This window comes from Pristis pectinata, chromosome 15 (assembly GCF_009764475.1).
Source record: "Pristis pectinata isolate sPriPec2 chromosome 15, sPriPec2.1.pri, whole genome shotgun sequence".
NCBI lineage: Eukaryota > Metazoa > Chordata > Chondrichthyes > Rhinopristiformes > Pristidae > Pristis > Pristis pectinata.
The window spans coordinates 1,872,856-1,892,349 of record NC_067419.1 but is presented as its reverse complement, the minus strand read 5'-3'; the positions used below and the strand labels follow the sequence as shown (position 1 = coordinate 1,892,349).

Sequence of the window (19,494 nt, the reverse complement as noted above, 5' to 3'; positions counted from 1 at the left end):
AAAGGTAAGGAGAGAAAGGAAAACAAAAGGGTAGAAAAAAGAAAGCGAGGCTAGGAGAGGGAAGAAGAGAAGAAGCATGGTTGGAGGGGTGGGGAAGTTGTGGGGAAGGAAGGTGGGGATTACTTAAAGTGGGAGAATTCAATTCTCATGCCGTTAGTGCACTTGGAAATCTCCTGGCAGTGGAGGAGGCCTGATCCATCCCCCAGTGGTTCTGCTCTCCCCTCCTCCCCTGAACCTGCCCATCACTATCTCTTACCTGCATCTACCTATCACCACCCTGTGCCCACCCCGCCTCCCCTCTTTTGTCCACCTATCACTGCTCTGCTTTTTCCTCCTATATATTGGGCTTCCCCTTTTCCTTCCTTCAGTCCTGAAGAAGGGTCCTGACCCGAAACGTTGACCGCCTGCTTTTCTCCACAGATGCTGCCTGGCCTGCTGAGTTCCTCCAGCATCATTGTGTTTTTCATAATGAATGCGCCAGATGCTAAGCCATCGAGATTTTTGAACAATTGGATAGTGGATTATCAAAGTTTTACTGTAGCTGGAATCCATCACTCCAGAGCCATTTTAGTAAATCTTTACTCCATCTACTCTGGTATCTGCAACCTCTTAGAGTGCTAAACCAGAACCAAATGCATTACCTCAGTGCTAAGATTCTTCCAGTGTTTTGTACAAGTTTAATATCACTGCCCTGCTTTTGTTTTCTGTACCCCTGTTTATGAGTCCCAGATCCCATATGATTCACTTCCTTGACACATCCTGCCACTTGCAAAGAGTTAGGCCCACAAATCCCTCTGTTCATGCCTACCCTTTAAAGCTGTGTTCTTTAGACTATGAAAATCAAAAAAAATTACATATGTTAGAAGTCTGAAATAAAAAACAGAAAATACAGGAAACAGCATCAGTGGAAAGAGAAACAGGGTTAATGTTTCAAGTTTGAAACTGTCTGTCAGAACTTCTGGCTCCTGTCCTTCAGTCTATAATGTTTCTCTTTATTCATTCTGCCTTAGACTTTCTTCATTCATCCCTTCTGTCTGTGTCTTTGTGAGGTCCATTACTGTTGTTCTCATTATCTACTACGCTACCAAGGTTTGTGCCAGCTGCAAATGTGAGAATTTTACCCTGCACACCCAGGTCTAACTCTGTAAGGTCTATCAGAAAAAGCAAAGGTCCCAGTACTGACCTCTGGAAAAGACTACTCTCTGCCATCCTCCAATCTGAAAAAAAAATCTTATACAGGCCATCTCCGGATAACATACGGGTTCCATTTTTACAGACGTCTATAAGTCGATTTTGTCTGTAAGTTGGAACATACACAAAAACCACTCAATGTGGTAACCATACCTCCACAGTATTGAAATAAATAGCATTAAAAGCACATAAGATTAATAAGAAAGGCCAATTACTGAAAGTGGGGAGGAGAGCACATATGTCGGACGTTTGAATTTAATAATATGGGAGCTTGTTCCTATGTATGGGTGTCTGTGAGTCGGGCATTCGTAACTCAAGGGCAGCCCGTATTCTCGACCTCAGCATTTCCAGCTGATTGAGATCAGGAGCAGACATGCAGGGGTGTTTCCTCTGCCTCCCTCAAGGGCACACGAAGGCTAATTATGACACCCCATCACTGCCTTGCTTCAGGTCAACTAACTGGAGATCATACCAGGCACTTCCCTCGTTTCTGAAAATGTGAAAAAAAACTTCAGATGCTGGAAATCTGAAATAAAAACAGTAAATGCTGGAAATCCTCAGCAGGTTAAGGCAGCCAACTCAATGTGCCTTCACGATTAAATGAATCAAGAAGGTTAATTAAAGTATTTCTGTAGGGGTGGTTCCCCACTGAACTCCAATGATACACTCAAGCTTTGTTAAGTTTGTTGAATTCCCTCTGTGTCCATGATCCTCAGTTACAGATCTCTGAGAGGATGACTGTAAAATAATTTTATTTGGATCATTATCCATCAGCTTTCTTATCCAATAAGCATTTAACCATCTACTGACTCCTTAGGTAAATGATTCTTTTTAGTCCATGGTTTAATAGCTTGGAAGTAACAATAAAAGGGAATGTGAGTCACTTCTGAATCCATTACAGAGATTGGAACATCAGCATTAGTCTGAAAGAAACACTCCTCTAGAATTCTCCGTACATCTCCATTTCTTTATGCTGCTGCTAAAGTTTAACTCTTTAATCACTTTTAGACACAAATGCTGATGCCTTTCCCTCTCATATGTTGTCAGCCTTTAGTCTAATTATACTACTGTGAGGCACCTCAGATTGTGTCATTGAGCCTTGGCTCTCTGATAGCCACTGATGATGCAGAAGGTTAAAACCTATCCCAGAGAACCCATAAATGAGGTTGGCACTCCACTCCAGAGCTGAACGAGTGCTTCAGTGTTGGAAGTATATTTTCAGATGAGGTATTAATGCTCTCTTAGGGTATATTCCTCGAAGAGAAAAGGAGTTCCATTCATGGCCAATACTTTTATCCCTCGTCTATGTTGCACCTTGTTGGACACTGTTGTCCCAAGAATTGGTGACCATGCAACAGTGACAACATTTCAAAAATGCTTCATTGGACATACATTCCTTCAGATTGCACCAAGGTCATGAAGGATGCTTTAAAAAAAGGCTCGTTTCATCTTACCTTTCATTCTTGCTTTCCTTCTCTCCTGTTCTCAATAAAAGAAATGACCTGCAGGCCAGGGAACTGCAGGGTTATCAGCTGGTGCCTTTAATGGTGAGGGTGCTTAAAGGATTCATGCTCTTTCTGAACACTCAGAACAGAAGGCTTCATTAGAAATTCATAAAAGAGCATCTGAAAAATTAAGCAATCCTGAAAAAGTTGCTCTTTGTAAGGTACCCGCTAGGATAGTGAATGGGGGAGATCCAGTAGGCATCTCTCCTTGGATTTTTAGAAAGCCTTTTATAACGTTCCTTACTCTGAGTGATGTCACAAGATAGAATCTTCTGGTATCATTAAAACCTTGAAATGCAAAGTAATGAACTTCCATTGCCACATGGCTGCAGACACAGATGTGACTCAGCTTGGAGGTATAACACCAGGGATCAGACCCTCAGGGATCAGCCACTTGCTGAACCATTGGGATTTCTGAACAATTGGTTTGCAAGGTTTAAACTGCTAAAGATGTGAAATCAGATCCAAAATTTTATCATTTAGTAAGCAAATGGGCCACGCTGCAGTAATTCACTTAAATTACTATGACAGCTCCTCTGACCTCTACCACCAAGAAGGACAAGGAAAAGGTAACACACCACCCTAACATAGAAATATATCGCTAAACCTTCATTGTCTAAATCCTGGAACTCCTTCCCAACAGCACTGTGGGAACACCTTCACCAGAAGGACTTCAGCAGTTGAAAGCAGCAGCTCACCGCCACTTTCTCAAGGGCAGTTAGGAATGGGCAATTAACGCTGGTTGTGACAATGATGCCAGATCCATAAATGCAGTTAAACGTGACTATTCTGTAAACCAATTGTTCAGAAATCCCAATGGTTCAGCAAGTGCATAGTCACCTAGTCTGCGTTTGGTTTCCCCAATGTAGAGGAGGCCACACTTGGAGCACCGAATGCAGTAGGTGATATTAAGGGAGGTGCAGGTAATTGCAAGAAGATCAGAATACAAGAGTGAGACGTCATACCGAGACTATACAGAGCCCTGGAATGTTGCGTACAAGTCTAATCTCCCTACCTAAGGAAGGATCTACTTACAATAGAGAGGGTGCAGTGAAGGTTCAGCAATTTGATTCCTGGGATGGCAGACTTATCATACAGATTAAACTCTGGGCAAATATTCTCTCAAGTTTAGAAGAATGAGAGATGATTTCATTGAAATGTCTGACAGGATAAACATGGAGTTTCTCTTTTTCAGAACCAAGGACCACGGTCCCTAAAATAAGGAGTCGACCATTCAGCACAGAGATAAGAGAACACCTCCTCACCCAGCGTATAGTGAACCTTTGGAATTCTCTCCCAAGAGAGCTGTGGAAGTTTGGTTCTTGAGTTTATTCAAAGCAAAAGTTGGTATTTTAGATATGAAGGGAATCAAGGGCCATGTGGTTAGTGTAGGAAATAGGCGCCGAGGTCAAAGTTCAGCCATGACTTTATTGAATGGACTAGGAGGTGCTCAGGATCCTTGGACAGTTATTGCTAACAGACGCTCCTGACTTTCTGTCTCTTTAAAGTGATGGGTATTTTTCTTTGATTACTACAGGGGTGGCAAGTTTTAACAATTAAATACAGTAATCATCATTAGCACTGTCTGGTCATTCCTGTGTTCTGCACAAAAGCTCTGTTTCTTATGTTATTATGTAAAAGATCCCAAGGCACCACTGTTATCCCTGAGGTTCTGACCAATAATTGAACCTCAAACAACTGGTTAAAAAAAGATTAGTACGAGTTTTGTTTGCTGCCATGTGGAAATTGTCTGCTGCGTTTCCTAAATAACAATGCTTCAAAATTACTTTGCTGGTTGAAGAGGGAAAATGGAGGCTGAGATATGTGCAAGTCTTTCTTGTCATAGGAAGATTACAGATCAATTTGAAAAGATTACTTCTGTCTGTTTTCCATGTGTGATCCCAAGCTGTGCTTGTTTTGTATTTAACTGCAAATTAGCCAACAGAAGCAATGTTTCTTTTGGATCCCCAACTATAGCCATCGCAGAGATGATGTTGAAGAAGGTTCGTGGAGACGTATTGCTGACAAATGCTCCTGGCTTTGTGCCTTTCTCAAATAATAGGGTTTTGTTTTATTACTGCAGGATGGCTATTTATGCAATTAAATCCCATAATCGTCATTAGGGTTACCTGATTACTGTGGTGGCCTTATAGATGTTAAGAATGGGTGGGGTGAGGGGGGATTACCTTGAATGAACTCCTTTGTGTTACACAGTGATCAACGGCTCTGTTTAAAAAGTGACCTGCAAAACAAGTAGATAGACCCAGAGATGCAAGACTAACTTAATTCACTGGTAGAATTTGTTTGTTGAGGTACTTTTATTTCTCCACTGCTCAAGCTCCAAATGAAGCTGAAATTCGTTGTTTTAGCTTGCTGCTGAGAATCTGACATTTCATTTTGAATTTTGTTTTATTTGCTTCACATGCAATTGGCAAGACCCACCCCTTTTCACAATGACACATTGAATATTGAAAAGGGGCGTGACAATCAGGAATAGATAATTGTGTTTATAAAAAGCCAAGGGAAACCCCTATTCCAAACGTCAGTACTTGGTGAGACATGTTTGGAGGAAGATCAAATGGCTTTGTTAAGCATTGAGTTCTGTTTGCTGTCCATGGTTTGGGCACTGGCTGATGTGGCTGCTCTCTGTGGTGAGGACACAACCTATATTCATGTGTTTATATTTTGCAGGATCTTAAACTGCAGCTATTGGAAATGTGTAAAGCAGGACATAGTAGGCTCCCACCTCAGCCTCAGGAGGTGAAGGGTTCGAGACCATCCTGACTCAGAGGGTGGTGAATCTTTGAAATTCTCTACCTTGGAGAGTTGTGGAGGCTCAGTAGTAGTTTTCGTTCAAAACTGAGATCGATAGATTGTTGGACAGTAAAGGAATAAAGAGATATGGGGACATGAAACATCAGCCATGAATCTTATTTAGTGGAGCAGGTTTGAGGTGCTGGATGGCCAACTTCTGCTCCTGTTTCTTATGTTTTTATGTTCTAAGCATCCATAAGTGAAGAGCCCAAGGTATTTGGAGGAACTGGCTGCCACATAGAAAACAGAGGACTGGAATAAATGGTTCCTTTTCAGGCTGAAGGGATGTAACTAGTGGATCTGTTCTTGGTTTTCCTTTGCCTACTATTTACATGAATGACCTGGACAAGGGAACGAAATGTAAAGTTTCAAAGTTTGCTGATGTTACCCAAACAGGTGGAAGGTTGTGTTGTAAAAGGGGACATGGTGATTCTGCAGTGGGATATAGGTAGATTGATTGACTGGGCTAAAACCTGGCAAATGGAGTCTAATGTGGGGGACGTGTGAAGTCCTGCGCTTTGGTAAGAGGTGGGTTATTATCTAAATGGAGAGAGATGCAAGTGAGTGGAGTTCAGAGGGATCTAGGTGTTCCTGAGGAGGATTCACAAAACGTTAGCAGGCAATTAAGAAGGCAAATGGCATTTTGGCCTTGATTGTGAAGGGGATAGGGTGTTGGTGAGGCCTCACCTGGAATATTTTGCATAATTTTGGTCCCCTTATCTAATAAAGGATATAGTGGTATTGGAGGTAGTCCAAAGGGGATTCACCAGGCCATTTCCTGGGTGAGTGGTTTGTCCTATCAAAAAGAGGCTGGACAGTTTGGGTCTGTATTTCTTGAAAGTCTAGAAGAATGAGGGGTGACCTTATTCAAACATATAAGATCCTAAGGGTGCTTGATGGAGTAGATGTTGAGATGTTTTCATTAATGGAAGAGTCATGAACAAGGGGACATTACAAAATGAGCTGCTGGTCATTTAAAATGGAGGTGTATAGAAATTTCTTCTCACGGAGGGTAGTGAATCTCGGGAATTCTCTGCCACTGAGGGCGGTGGAGGCTGGATCATTACATGTAATTAAGGTAGAGCTGGATAAATTTTTGAAAGATTAATTGCCTGCTAACATTTTGTGAATCATCCTCAGGAACACCTAGATCCCTCTGAACTCCACTCTCCATTTAGTTTCTCTCCATTTAGATAATAACCTACCACTTACCAAAGGGTAGGTACGGTAGTGTAGCGGTCAGCAGAACACTATTACAGCGCCAGCGACCTGGGTTCAATTCCCGCCGCTGTCTGTAAGGAGTTTGTACGTTCTCCCTGTGTCTGCGTGGGTTTCCTCCGGGTGCTCCGGTTTCCTCCCACATTCCAAAGACGTACGGGTTAGGAAGTTGTGGGCATGCCATGTCGGCGCTGGAAGTGTGGCGACACTTGCGGGTTGCCCCCAGAACATTCTACGCAAAAGATGCATTTCACTGTGTGTTTCGCTGTATGTGTGACTAATAAAGATCTAAAAAACAAATGGAATTGAGGGCTATGGGGAACTGGCACAGAGGAGGAGTTGAGAGTATAAATCAGCCATGATCATATTGAATGGTGGAGCGGGCTTGCTGGGTCTGGTAGCCTACTCCTGCTCCTATTTACTTGTGTTCTTGAACCAGTGACAGGAGCACCCACTCCATCCTGGCTGTCCTTATGCAGCAACACTGCCGAAAAACTCCTACCTTTTATGCGAGACATTAAACAAAAGCCCTCTTTCCCTTCTCAAAAGATCCATGCCAGCGTTTCAAAGAAAAGCAGCCGATTTTCCCTTGTGCTCCAGCCAATATTTAACCAATACCTGGAACAGTTCATCTTGTCAACAGTTTGTGGGATCCATCTCTGCAAATAAAGTGAGGTTTTCATGCTCATTAGCATCTCCTGTGAGACTGTGAAAGATGCTGAAGAAATGCGAGTTTAATAGTAAAATAGGCACTCAGTTTGCATCTGAATGTGAAAAAAGACAGAATAAGATAGAGTTCAATAACGCCAAATTTATGTCAAAGGAAACTTTTGATGCCACAGGTGTAAATCACGGAGAAAAGTTCAGCTTTCTTGTGGTAGTCAGAAATAGAAGGATCATTTACAGATTATACCAAATTTAGAATTCTGATGAAAAGTCACTGGACTGAACATTAAACCTATTTCTCTTGCCATGGTTACCTCCTGACCTGCTGGGTATTTCCAGATTTTTATCTGATTTCCAACATCCACAATATATTATTTTTATATTACACATATTGTGTGAGTCATTTTGTAAATGACACTCTATTAGGAAGAATAGTAGTGGTGGAGATGTATTGGTATTGGTTTATTATTGTCACTGGTACAGTGAAAAACTTGTCTTGCATCCCGATCGTACAGGTCAATTCATTACACAGTGCAGTTACATTAAGTTAGTACAGAGTGTATTGATGTAGTACAGGTAAAAACAATAACAGTACAGAGTAACGTGTCACAGCTAGTGGCAGTGGAGATGGGATAATAAAGAACTAAGGGACCAGAAGAATTTTGGCATATGGAGCTCAGTGTAGGGGAGTGTGAGGTCATCAGTTTTGGGTTGTTGAGCATGTGGGGAAAATCAGATTGATGTAGGATTAGTGTAAATGGGTGGTTGATGGTCGATATGGATTCGTTGGGCTGAAGAGCTTTTTTCTACTCTAATACAAACCACAGCATGAACTGCTGTATATTCTCAACAGTTCTTGGTTGATTTTAAACCTTTCAGCCTCTCTTTCTCACCTCTTACAATACCCTGCGATGTTCTGCTCTTGCCCCCTGGTTGAAGATTGCTGCCAAGGCTCTGTAACTTTGTACATGAGACCGAGCAAGAGATTCTTATTAGACAGATCCCAGTGACAGGGAGCAGCACCTTCCCAAACACGGGCTACCAATGCTCCAGTTTTTTTTTCCCTGGAGTCTGCAGGAATTAACGATCAGCCTCCAACAACAACCTTTAACTCCCAAAGACCCTGTGAACTGTGAGGCACCCAGAAAAGAAAAGAAATGGGGTGTTTTTATCCTCATTCTTTTGATTATTTGTAATTGTGTGTTATACAGCAGAGGAAATGTATTGATGAGAAATCTAGACAGGGAGAAAGGGATTGGTTTATGTTTTTAGGAAGAGATAAATTGAGGTGGGAGGGGTCTGTAAGTAATGGATCTGAATGAATTGTGCTGTAAAATTCTATGTAAGAGGCTTTTTTCCCAGATGGGTTGGCTATAGGCAAGAAATCATACAACAGGGCCACTGGAATATATCCAAATTGTTATCAAATCCAACAGCTGGATACTGACAAGCAGAGTTCCCATTGCACTAATCTGCATCATTATTTTGTGCTCATTCTGCTGTCAAAGGCTCTGATATAAGAACTCTCTTGTGCAAAAACTGAACAGAAATAATTGACATTAGTGGCTGCTTGGAGAGTGTTGCCGGAGATAATATTAGGGACCGTTTTTGACCGTACAATTTACAGTTCAGAGGTGATCACTTTAAATGGATCCATGGGATTGGTTACATCTATTAAACCAATGTAGCAAGATGGACCTTGGTTTAAAGTCTCACGAGATGCCTTTGTAAATAGAAAGTAATCATTATTTGGCATGCTTTGGGTCAGTGGATTAACACTGAAGCAATGGGGTTTAATTACATTTGCTTTTGGCTTGAGATGACAGCAATTCATGGGCCAAATTAGCCTGTGGTGTATTATAATAAATTGTGGTGCACCTAATTGGGTACAGGTCAAATCTTAGAACAACCACATTGGTAAGTTGGCTAAAGATCTGGTGAATAGAGTACAATGTGGGAAAATGTGGAATTTCCATTTTAGTAGGGAAAAATTAAATACAATGTTAGAGAGGTTATGCTTCAATTATATAGAGTATTAATGTGACTACATCTGGTGTACTGTGCACAAGGCTGATCTCCTTATTTACATTGGAAACAATCCAGAGGTTTACTAGTCTAATATCTGAAACGAGTTCTGATGAATGGTCTTCGACCTGAAATGTTAACTCTGTTTCTCTTCCGACAGATGTGGCCTGACCTGCTATTTCCAGCATTTTCTGTTTTTATTTTAGATTTCTAGCATTTTCAGTTTTTTAGATTTTTATTGACCTGAAATGGTTAGATTGTTTTATGACAAAAGATTGGACTAGCTAGGTTTACAGAGTTTAGAAGAGTGAAAATGGACTTGATTGAAACATATAAGATCCCCAGGAGTCTTGACAGGGTCAATATGGAGATGATGTTTCATCTTGAAGGAGAATCTAGAACTAGGGTCATAGTTTCAAAATAAGAGATCTTCCATTTCAGGCAGATATACAATTACATGTTTTTCTCTCAGAATGTTGTGCATCTTTGGAACTATTTCTAAGACAGAAGAAGTTAGATTCTTGTCAAGATGGAGACACAAGAGACTGCAGATGCTGGAATCTGGAGCAAAACACTAGATGCTGGAGGAACTCAGCAGGTCAGGCAGGGAGGGAAATGGACAGTTGACGTTTTGGGTCAAGAACCTTTATCTAGACTTCGTCTGGGTCCAGATGAAGGGTCTCAGCCTGAAACGCTGACTGTCCATTTCCCTCTGTAGATTCTTGTTAAGTAAGTTGCTCAGGATAGAGGAATGCAGAATTAGGCTGCAGACAGATCGGCTGGGATAGTTCTAAATGATGGAGCAAGCCAGAAGGCTGAATGGGCCAGTTCCTGCTCCTAATTCAAGTGTTTGCAGATTTGAGTACATAAAGGGCATTGACAGTGGTCCCTGATACATTGAACCCTTAATATCACAAAAACAGAAAATGCTGGAAAAACTTAGTGAGTCAGGTAGCACCAGTGGAAAGAGAAACAGTTAACGTTTCAGGGCTGTGAGGATTTCACCATCTGCACGTTTTTGATTTTGCACTCTTAATGTCATTATGATGAGAAGAATACATAGTCGTAGTCATAGTCATAGGTTTAAACAGCATGAAACAGGCCCTTCGGCCCAACTTGTCCATGCTGACCAAGGTGCGTAAGATCATTTTCAGAGTCTGATGCACACTGAGGATGCATGTCTCTTGAAAATTTGATTTTCACACCAACACCCCACCCCCTGCCTATTGCACCACAACCCCCAGCTTTGTCTATGCCTGGAGGGGTCCGTGAGCCAAACAGTAGGATCAACAGAACTCCGAGTCCTGATGAAGGGTCTCGGCCCGAAACGTCGACTGTTTATTTCCCTCCGTGGATGTTGCCCGACCTACTGAGTTCCTCCAGCACTTTCTGTGTATTGCTCCAGATTCCAGCATCTGCAGAATTTTTTGTGTCTCACAATTTGGGACCTGGTGAAAGTTTTGTGAGGCATTCCACACACTGCTGAGTTTTGGATCACTCAGGAAAATGAAGTTGGTCAAAAATTAACTGGCAGTTTCAAAACTGGTAAATAATAGTTGTCAGATTTCACCATAAAAACAGTTCCCGACCACAGCACTGAAATTCATTTGGACAAAATGATTACAAACAAAAGGACACATTAGGTGAGGGGACCAAAAGCTTCATCGAGGAAATAAGTTTTAGGATGGAAAAGGGAGAGGTTCTGAAGAGAATTCCAGAGTTTAGGGTTTGGTTATCTGAAAGCTCAGATTGGATGAAATAAGTGGGGACGGGCAAGAGGCCAGAGCTGGAGGAAAGAAGAGATATTAAGGTTACAGAGACAGGGAGGATTTGGCACCTGAGGGTTTGGAAAACAAGGATGAGAACTTTGAAATCAGATTAGCCCAAGAGTGAGAGCAAACAGTCAGCACAGATTGGTGAACAAGGGACAGGTCTTCCATTGGCAGATGAGCCCACCAGCCCCCATAAGCTCATTGGAACACATTATCCCTAGGTGCATCTTGCAACTGGAGAATGGCCCCCAGTTTGCCGCACGTGACCCGCCCGGGCTTTGCAATGAAGCTTCCTCCCAACCCAACACTTACACCAGGCAAAGTATTCCTACCGCCCCAGCTTCAAATAACTCAGTCAGCTGGTTACATACTTAGTAACATGGCAGCGGAGGGAACTCCAATGGCTCTCCGCTTAGCTATGTGTGTGCCATGCCATCAATTAATTCCATGCTTTAGAAAAGTTGTGAGTTGAAATGCTTGATCAGATTCATTTCCTGTTACCATGGGAAAGGAAAGTTGGTTATGGCCCTCCTGCACCAGTCAACTACTTGATGTACTTACAGAGAGCGATTTAGATAGATATTGATATTTCTTTATTAGTCACATGTACTTTGAAACACACAGTGAAATGCATCTTTTGCGTAGAGTGTTCTGCGGGCAGCCCGCAAGTGTCGCCACACTTCCAGCGCCAACATAGCGTGCCCACAACTTCCTAACCCATACGTCTTTGGAATATGGGAGGAAACCGGAGCATCCGGAGGAAACCCACGCAGGCACACGGGGAGAACTTACAGACTCCCATGGACTCTGTGCTAACCAGGAAAAGGCCAATGGCACATAAATTTAAATTTGATCATTCTACTGGGGATACAAGAGACTGCAGACACTGGAATCTGGAGCAACAAATAAACTGCAGGAAGAACTCAGCAGGTCAGGCAGCATCTGAGGGACGAAAGGAATTGTCAACGTTTTGGGTCGCAACCCTGCATCAGGACCGGCGACAATTCCTTTCCTCCCTCAGATGCTGCTCGACCCGCTGAATTCCTCCTGCAGATTGTTCATTGATCATTCTAATGTTTGGAGTACCACAGGAGCCTGCTTGTAAGCCTTCCTAATTCAACATACAGACACCTTTCATCAACACCTCGGAGTCTGGAGCCAGTAACCTTTAGTTGTAGACGGTGAGCTGTTTCCGAGCTTGTATCAGGTGAATGGATGTTTAAGACCAGCTGCCTCAAGTGCCAGCGGTTGCATGGGTAGCAGGTGGAATAAGGTGGTCTTCCCTAGGTGTGCCCTCATTGTGGGCATCAGACTTTTGTATGGGCTGGAGCTTGGTGTATTTGATATGGGAGTTTGAGACAATTACTGGGGATTAGTTGTGTGGTGGAAACCAAAACATGATTGAGCAGATGGGATAATGCTGCCGCACCATTAAAGATCTCATTCCTTCATAATAAACCTTGGTCCCAGCTGGAAGTTATAGATCGCTGAGCCCAACATGGAAAGGAAGAGGATAGGTCAGCATATCTCTGCCTGAATCTCTACTAACCAAAAGTAATTAATTAGTCATTTTTAAAAATTAACTCACTTATCAGGATCTGTGCATCACAAACAAGGTCAGTGTTTATTGCCTATGCTTAATTGCCCTTGGGAGGTGATGGTGAGCCACCCTCTTGAACCACTGCAGTGCTTCCAGTAAAGGTGCTTCCACAGTGCTGTTTGGGAGGGAGGTCCTGGATTAGACCCAGTGACGATGAAGGACTGGTGAGGTACGTCCTGTTGGGATGGTGTGTGACTTAGATAGGCGGTGAATCTCCCATGTACTTGTTGCCCTTGTCCTTCTTTAGGGAGCTGCTGCTGGGGTAAGTGACTGCAGCACACTGTGTGGACGTTAACACTGCAACCACTGTGGGGGAAAAAATGTGGCTGATGTGGCAGGCTGCTTTGCCCTGGATCTTTAAGCAGTGAAGTGCTGGAATTGCTCTGTCAATGAGGATGTGCCTTCTTAACAACCCTATCAACCTGCACGGCCACCTTGAGGGATCTATGGACATGAACCCCAAGATCCCTCTGTTCCTCCACACTGCTAAGAGTCCTGCTATTAACCTTGTGTTCTGCCTTCAAATTCGATCTTGCAATGTGTGTCACTTCACACTTTAGGTGGGAGTGAGAGGATGACGTGGACCCTCTTGTACTGCTCTCATACCCTTCCCTTCCATCCTGGGAGTTGCAATCCATCCACAATGTTTTGTGCTTTTGTTTGTGAAAGGCTAGCTCAAACCCATCTCACCTCGCACAGACGAGGGATCAAATACAGCAGCTACTGGTTTAGATGGCTTCAAACTGCACAGGGTGGTGCCCTTATCCCCAGGGACTTGCTGGAACAGTTTCAGCTAAATAACTTCCTTGAAATTCACTCCAGTCATTTAATTGTTGTTGGTTTCAGCTGCAAGGATTTGGTGAGTCACTCTATACCACTATCAAGAAACACTAAAATCCAGCATTTTTGCCCTCCCAAAATATGGGCGATACTTGAATAACTGGGTTTTATTGCCAAGCAGTTATTTAGCCTGTTTTAAAATGGTAGAAGGCCTACTTCATACAGTGCAAAAGTAAGCAAACTTATACATCAGTGTGGTGGAAGAATTAGACAAAGAGCTTCAAGATTCAAGATGCAGCGCTGGGCTGAGAAGTGGCAGATGGAGTTCAACCCGGAAAAGTCTGAAGTGATACACTTTGGAAGATCTGTTACTGGTGGGGTGCCATAATGATCTGTACTGGGCCCTCAGCTATGCACCAGATTTGCTGTAATACAAAACCTCACATGAAAGTAAGTTGTGAGGAGGACTCAAGAGTTGGCAGATGTCAAAGGTGGTAGGTGAATGGAGATGGAGTTGGCAGATGGAGTTCAACCCGGTTAAGTTTGAAGTGGTACACTTCAGGAGATCGAATTCGAAGGCAGAATACAAGGTTAATGGCAGGACTCTTAGCAGTGTGGAGGAACAGAGGGATCTTGGGGTCCACATCCATGGATCCCTCAAGGTTGCCACACAGGTTGTTAAGGTTGTTAAGAAGGCGTATGGTGTGTTGGCCTTCATTAATCAAGGTATTGAGTTCAAGAGGAGTGAGGTAATGTTGCAGCTCTATAAAACTCTGGTTAGACCACACTTGGAGTATTTTGTTCAGTTCTGGTCACCTCATTATAGGAAGGATGTGGAAGCTTTAGAGACGGTGCAGAGGAGATTTACCAGGATGCTGCCTGGATTGGAGAGCATGTCTCATGAGGATAGGTTGAGCGAGCTAGGGCTTTTCTCTTTGGAGAGAAGGAGGATGAGAGGTGATTTGATAGAGGTGCACAAGATGATAAGAGGCATAGATCGAGTGGATAGTCAGAGACTTTTTCCCAGGGCGAAAACGGCTAACATGAGGGGGTATAATTTTAAGGTGATTGGAGGAAAGTATAAGAGGGATGGCAGAGGTAAGTTTTTTACACAGAGAGTGCTGGGTGCGTGGAATGCACTGCTGGCAGAGGTGGTGGAGGCAGATACATTAGGACATTAAAGAGACTCTTAGATAGGCACATGAATGATAGAAAAATGGAGGGCTATGTGGGAGGGAAGGGTTAGATAGATCTTAGAGCAGGATAAAACTTCAGCACAACATCATAGAAAAGATGAATTATGAAAGAAAGCTGGCAGATAACATTCGAAAGGATACTAAGAGTTTTTTTAAATATATAAGGAGTAAAAGAGAGACATGGGTTGATATAGGACCAATCGATAACGGTGCAGGAGAGATTATAATGGATGATAAAGAGATGGCAGAGGAACTAAATGAGTATTTTGCATCGTTCTTCACTGTGGAGGACACCAGTAATATACTGAATAGTTAGGAGTCTCAAGGAATGGAACTGAGTTCATTTAAGATTACTAGAGAGAAGGTGCTAGGAAAGCTAACTGGACTAAAGACTGGTAAGTCTCCCGGACCGGATGAGGTGCATCCCCAGGTTCTGAAGGAGGTGGCTTCAGAGATTGCGGAGGCATTGGTGATAATTTTCCAGGAATCGATAGACTCCGGCATGGTTCCGGAGGACTGCAGGGTCGCAAATGTAGTTCCGTTGTATAAGAAAGGTGGGAGGCAGCATAAAGGAAATTACAGACCTATTAGTCTGACATCGGTGGTGGGAAAGTTATTAGAATCCATCCTCAAGGATGAGGTTAAGGAATACCTAGAGGTGTAAGGCAAGATAGGTCCAAGCCAACATGGTTTCATGAAGGGAAGATCCTGCCTGACCAACCTATTGGAGTTTTTTGAGGAAATCTCAGGTAGGGTGGGTAAGGGAGAGGCAGTAGATGTTGTGTATTTAGACTTTCAAAAGGCCTTCGACAAGGTGCCACACAAGAGGCTGATTAATAAGCTGAGAGGTTATGGAATTACAGGTAGGATAACAGAATGGGTGGAGCTTTGGCTGGTTGGCAGGAAGCAAAGGGTGGGAATAAAAGGATCCTGTTCTGGTTGGCTACCGGTTACTAGTGGTGTTCCACGGGGGTCGGTGTTGGGGCCGCTTCTTTTTACCCTGTACATTAACGATTTGGATGATGGAGTAAAAAATTTGCGGATGACACCAAGATAGGTGGAGGAGTAGAGAGTATTGAGAAGACAGGAAGGTTGCAGAGAGACCTCGATAGTTTAGGAGAATGGGCAAGGAAATGGCAGGTGAGATTCAATGTTGAGAAATGTGCAGTTGTACACTTTGGAAACAGAAATAAACGGGCAGATTATTATCTAGAAGGGGAGAAAATTCAAAGTACAGAAGTCCAAAGGGACTTGGGGGTACTTGTGCGGAATACCCTAAAGGTTAACCACCAGGTTGGATCGGCGGTAAGGAAAGCGAATGCTTTGTTGGCATTCATTTCGAGAGGTATAATGTATAAAAGTAAGGAAGTGTTGATGAGACTCTATGTGGCACTAGTGAGGCCTCATTTGGAATACTGTGTACAGTTTTGGGCCCCATATCTTAGGAAGGATGTGCTGATGTTGGAGAGGGTTCAGAGGAGATTTACGAGGATGATTCCCAGAATGAAAGGGCTTACATATGATGAGCGTTTGTTGGCTCTTGGACTGTACTCACTGGAGTACAGAAGAATGAGAGGGGACCTCATAGAAACATTTAAAATGTTGAAAGGACTGGACAGAGTAGATGTGGCCAAGCTGTTTCCCTTGGTGGGTGAGTCCAGGACCAGAGGGCACAATCTTAGAATTAGAGGGTACCAGTTTAAAACAGAGATGAGGAGAAATTTCTTTAGCCAGAGGATAGTGAATTTATGGAATTCCTTGCCACGTACAGCGGTGGAGGCCAGATCAGATCATTGGAAGCGTTTAAGGAGGAGATAGATAGGTGTCTAATTAGTCAAGGTATCAAGGGATATGGGGATAAGGCTGGAAATTGGGGTTAGAATAGTTTTTTTTCCTGCTCATGGAGCAGTCTACCCCCCCCCCCCGCCATTTCTCGTTTCTTTTTTCCCTTTTCTTTGCACAAGACAAGGGAGCAGACTCGATGGGCCGAATGGCCTACTTCTGCTCCCTTGTCTTGTGATCTTGTGATCTTGTGATCATGGGTAGGAGGGCCTGTACTGTGCTGTAGTGTTCTATGTTCTAAGATTGACACAATGGAAAGTTGCCTACTTATGTTGGGATGGTGTATCACTTAGAATGGAACCTGGCGGCAGTGGTGTCATCATACACCTGATGCCCCTGTCCTTCTTGGCTGTTAGTCATCAGGGCTTTAGGAGAAGGCTTAGTGAGGTGCAGCTCTACATTTTGTAGAGAGCACCAACACTGCAGCTACAGTGAAATGACACTTTAGGATGGGGATGTTTTGGATGGTATCGTATCGCACTGGGACAGAATGAGTGATCTTTCCAGCCACTGGTAGCAAAACAAGGTCCTGTTGGTTGTGAAACTCCTGTTGTCTGATCCTTTGTGTATGTGATTTTGATTAAAACAAAGGATTGGGAAAAAAGGGCAAACAACAGATTTGTGCAAACAACCAAAAAAAATACACCTAAACCACAACCTTTAACTGTCTAAAATAAAAACTGAAAATGATGGAAATTCTCAGCAGGTAATACCATATCTGTGGGAAGATAAACAGAGTTAGCTTTTCAGATCAAAGCCCTCCATCAGAATGTCTTTGATCTGAAATGTTAGCCCTTTTTTTTAACCACAGATACAGACTGACGTGCTATTTCCAGCATTTTCTGTTTTTATTTTAGATTTTCAGCATCTGCAGTCTTTTATTTAAATTTTCACTTTAACTCTCTGACTTTAATTGGAATGCATCGACATTCATAGAACATGGAATCGTACAGCACAGGAACAAGTCCTCTCACCCTCCTCATTCATGCTGACCATGATGCCTGTCTAATCCCATCTGCCTGCATTAGGCCTGTGTCCCTTTATGCCTGTCCAAATGCCTTTTAAGCTTTGTGATTGTATCTGCTTCCACCACCTCCTCTGGCAGCTTGTTCCAGATATTCACCACCCTCTCTGTGGAAAAACCTACTCCTTCGATCTCCTTTAAATTTCTCCCCTCTCACCTTAAACATTAAGTGCCACCAGTGAGAAAAAATAAAAGAGATTAATGATCTCTTAACTGGTATAAATTAATTAGATTTATAAATAATCATACTCTCCCCCCACTCCCATTACCGTACCGATATCATCTATGCAAATCTGATTTAGATGTTCATCCTAATCGTCCCTACAGCATGAAGAGGCTTTGAAATAGCGCAGATTAAAACCCACTGAGTGGGAAGAGTGTGATATCTTCCAAAGTATTCGTGCAATTGCAGAACAACCTTGAAGAATTACTTGGTTATTTTTGCTGTTACATAGCATAGGATGAAATATTAACAAGAATCATTTTCTAGTGCTTAATGGCTGCGCAATAATAAGTAAAAACTGAACATGGAGTAAGCTGGGAGAAGCTCCTGAAGGTCAACTCAGGGTCACGGTAGCGCCCAATCCCAAGAAAATTATTGACATTTGTCGTTTGGACACTTGAGTGTCGACTGCCATGATGGCTTGACTGGGAGGATTGCCTTCGATGGAGCTGGGCGGACATTTAACAGAATTATCACAACACCATTTGGCCTTTCCAATCAATGATGACTCCCAACACAGCAATCCCATCAGCCCCACCCCCCCTTGCTTTTTTCCTCTGTAACCCTGCAACTAGTTCTCTCTCATATGCCACCCAAACCTCCCCTTTTGATTCTTTTGCCATTATTCTATACTGAAGGGTAATTTATGAATGACTCACTACCAAACCTATCAGGATGTTTTTGGGATGTGGGAGGAAACTGAAGCACCCGGAGGAAAACAATCTGGTCACAAGGAGAATGTACAATCTCCACACAGACAGTACCCATGCTCAGGATTGAACGAGGTCCCTGCAGGGTGAAGCAATAGCACTAAGTTCTGTGCCACAGTGCTGCCCTCGAGATAGTGGAGCTGGAGCACGGGCATCAGATATGGTCAGGGACCTGCAGGGAAGGATGCGTAGAAGAGTTTGGCACTCAACACTATATCAGCACAGGGTCAACAGGAGCTCACTTTCCAATATCGTTATCTCTGAGGAGTAATGTCTCTGAAGGCTGTTTACCAAGAGATCTGCTCCTGTGATCCCAACTGCAGGTCCACATCCATGCCAAGATAACTCTGACAGCTAGGGTTAAGGATATGGCACACACAACCTCCTTCCTCAGCCTTGTTCCAGGTAGCTACGTTTTAATCCATTCTGGATGTCAGTTTGCTGTTCAGCATAATATTACTGAAGTCAATGACGTTCTGTACTCTGGGACAGAAATCCCCAGTTATTTTCCAATATTACCCTGTTAAAATACTTGAAATTTTATATGACTTACAATGATAATCAAAGTAAATCAGTAACCATGCGATGTGATAAATGTTACAGAACATGATCTCATAAATAGTAATGTGCTGAGGCCCAGAGAAGTTATTCGAGTTATATTGATTAATGGGTAAAATAAATCTCTTCTATACTTTAAGTAGAGTCTTGGGATCTTTCACACTCGTCTGAGGGGGAGGTGGGGCCTTGGTTTGAAGATGGCACTGCCAATGGTGCAGGGGCGCTAGAGTTTCAACAAAGGTCGCTCCGAACAGACATCAGAACCAACTCGGCTCTGACACAGTGAGGAGGATATTGCCACTCAAGGTATGGAGACATTTGGATTTAGCTGACTCCATGACCTGTGTGCACCGAATCTATAATAAGACTC

The 19,494-nt window shown here is 43.0% G+C and overlaps 1 protein-coding gene across 45 annotated transcripts in view; it reads left to right on the top strand.

Moving 5' to 3' along the window:
- Positions 1-5,243: 5,243 nt before the first annotated feature.
- Positions 5,244-19,494, top strand: part of LOC127578644 (fibrillin-2-like) — a 168,583-nt gene continuing 154,332 nt past the window's right edge. For all 45 annotated transcript variants that reach the window (XM_052030845.1, XM_052030858.1, XM_052030870.1 and 42 more), the window contains exon 1: positions 5,244-5,347. In XM_052030845.1, coding sequence (XP_051886805.1) covers positions 5,275-5,347 — 73 coding nt within the window. In that variant the 5' untranslated portion in view covers positions 5,244-5,274. The remainder of the gene's footprint in view (positions 5,348-19,494) is intronic.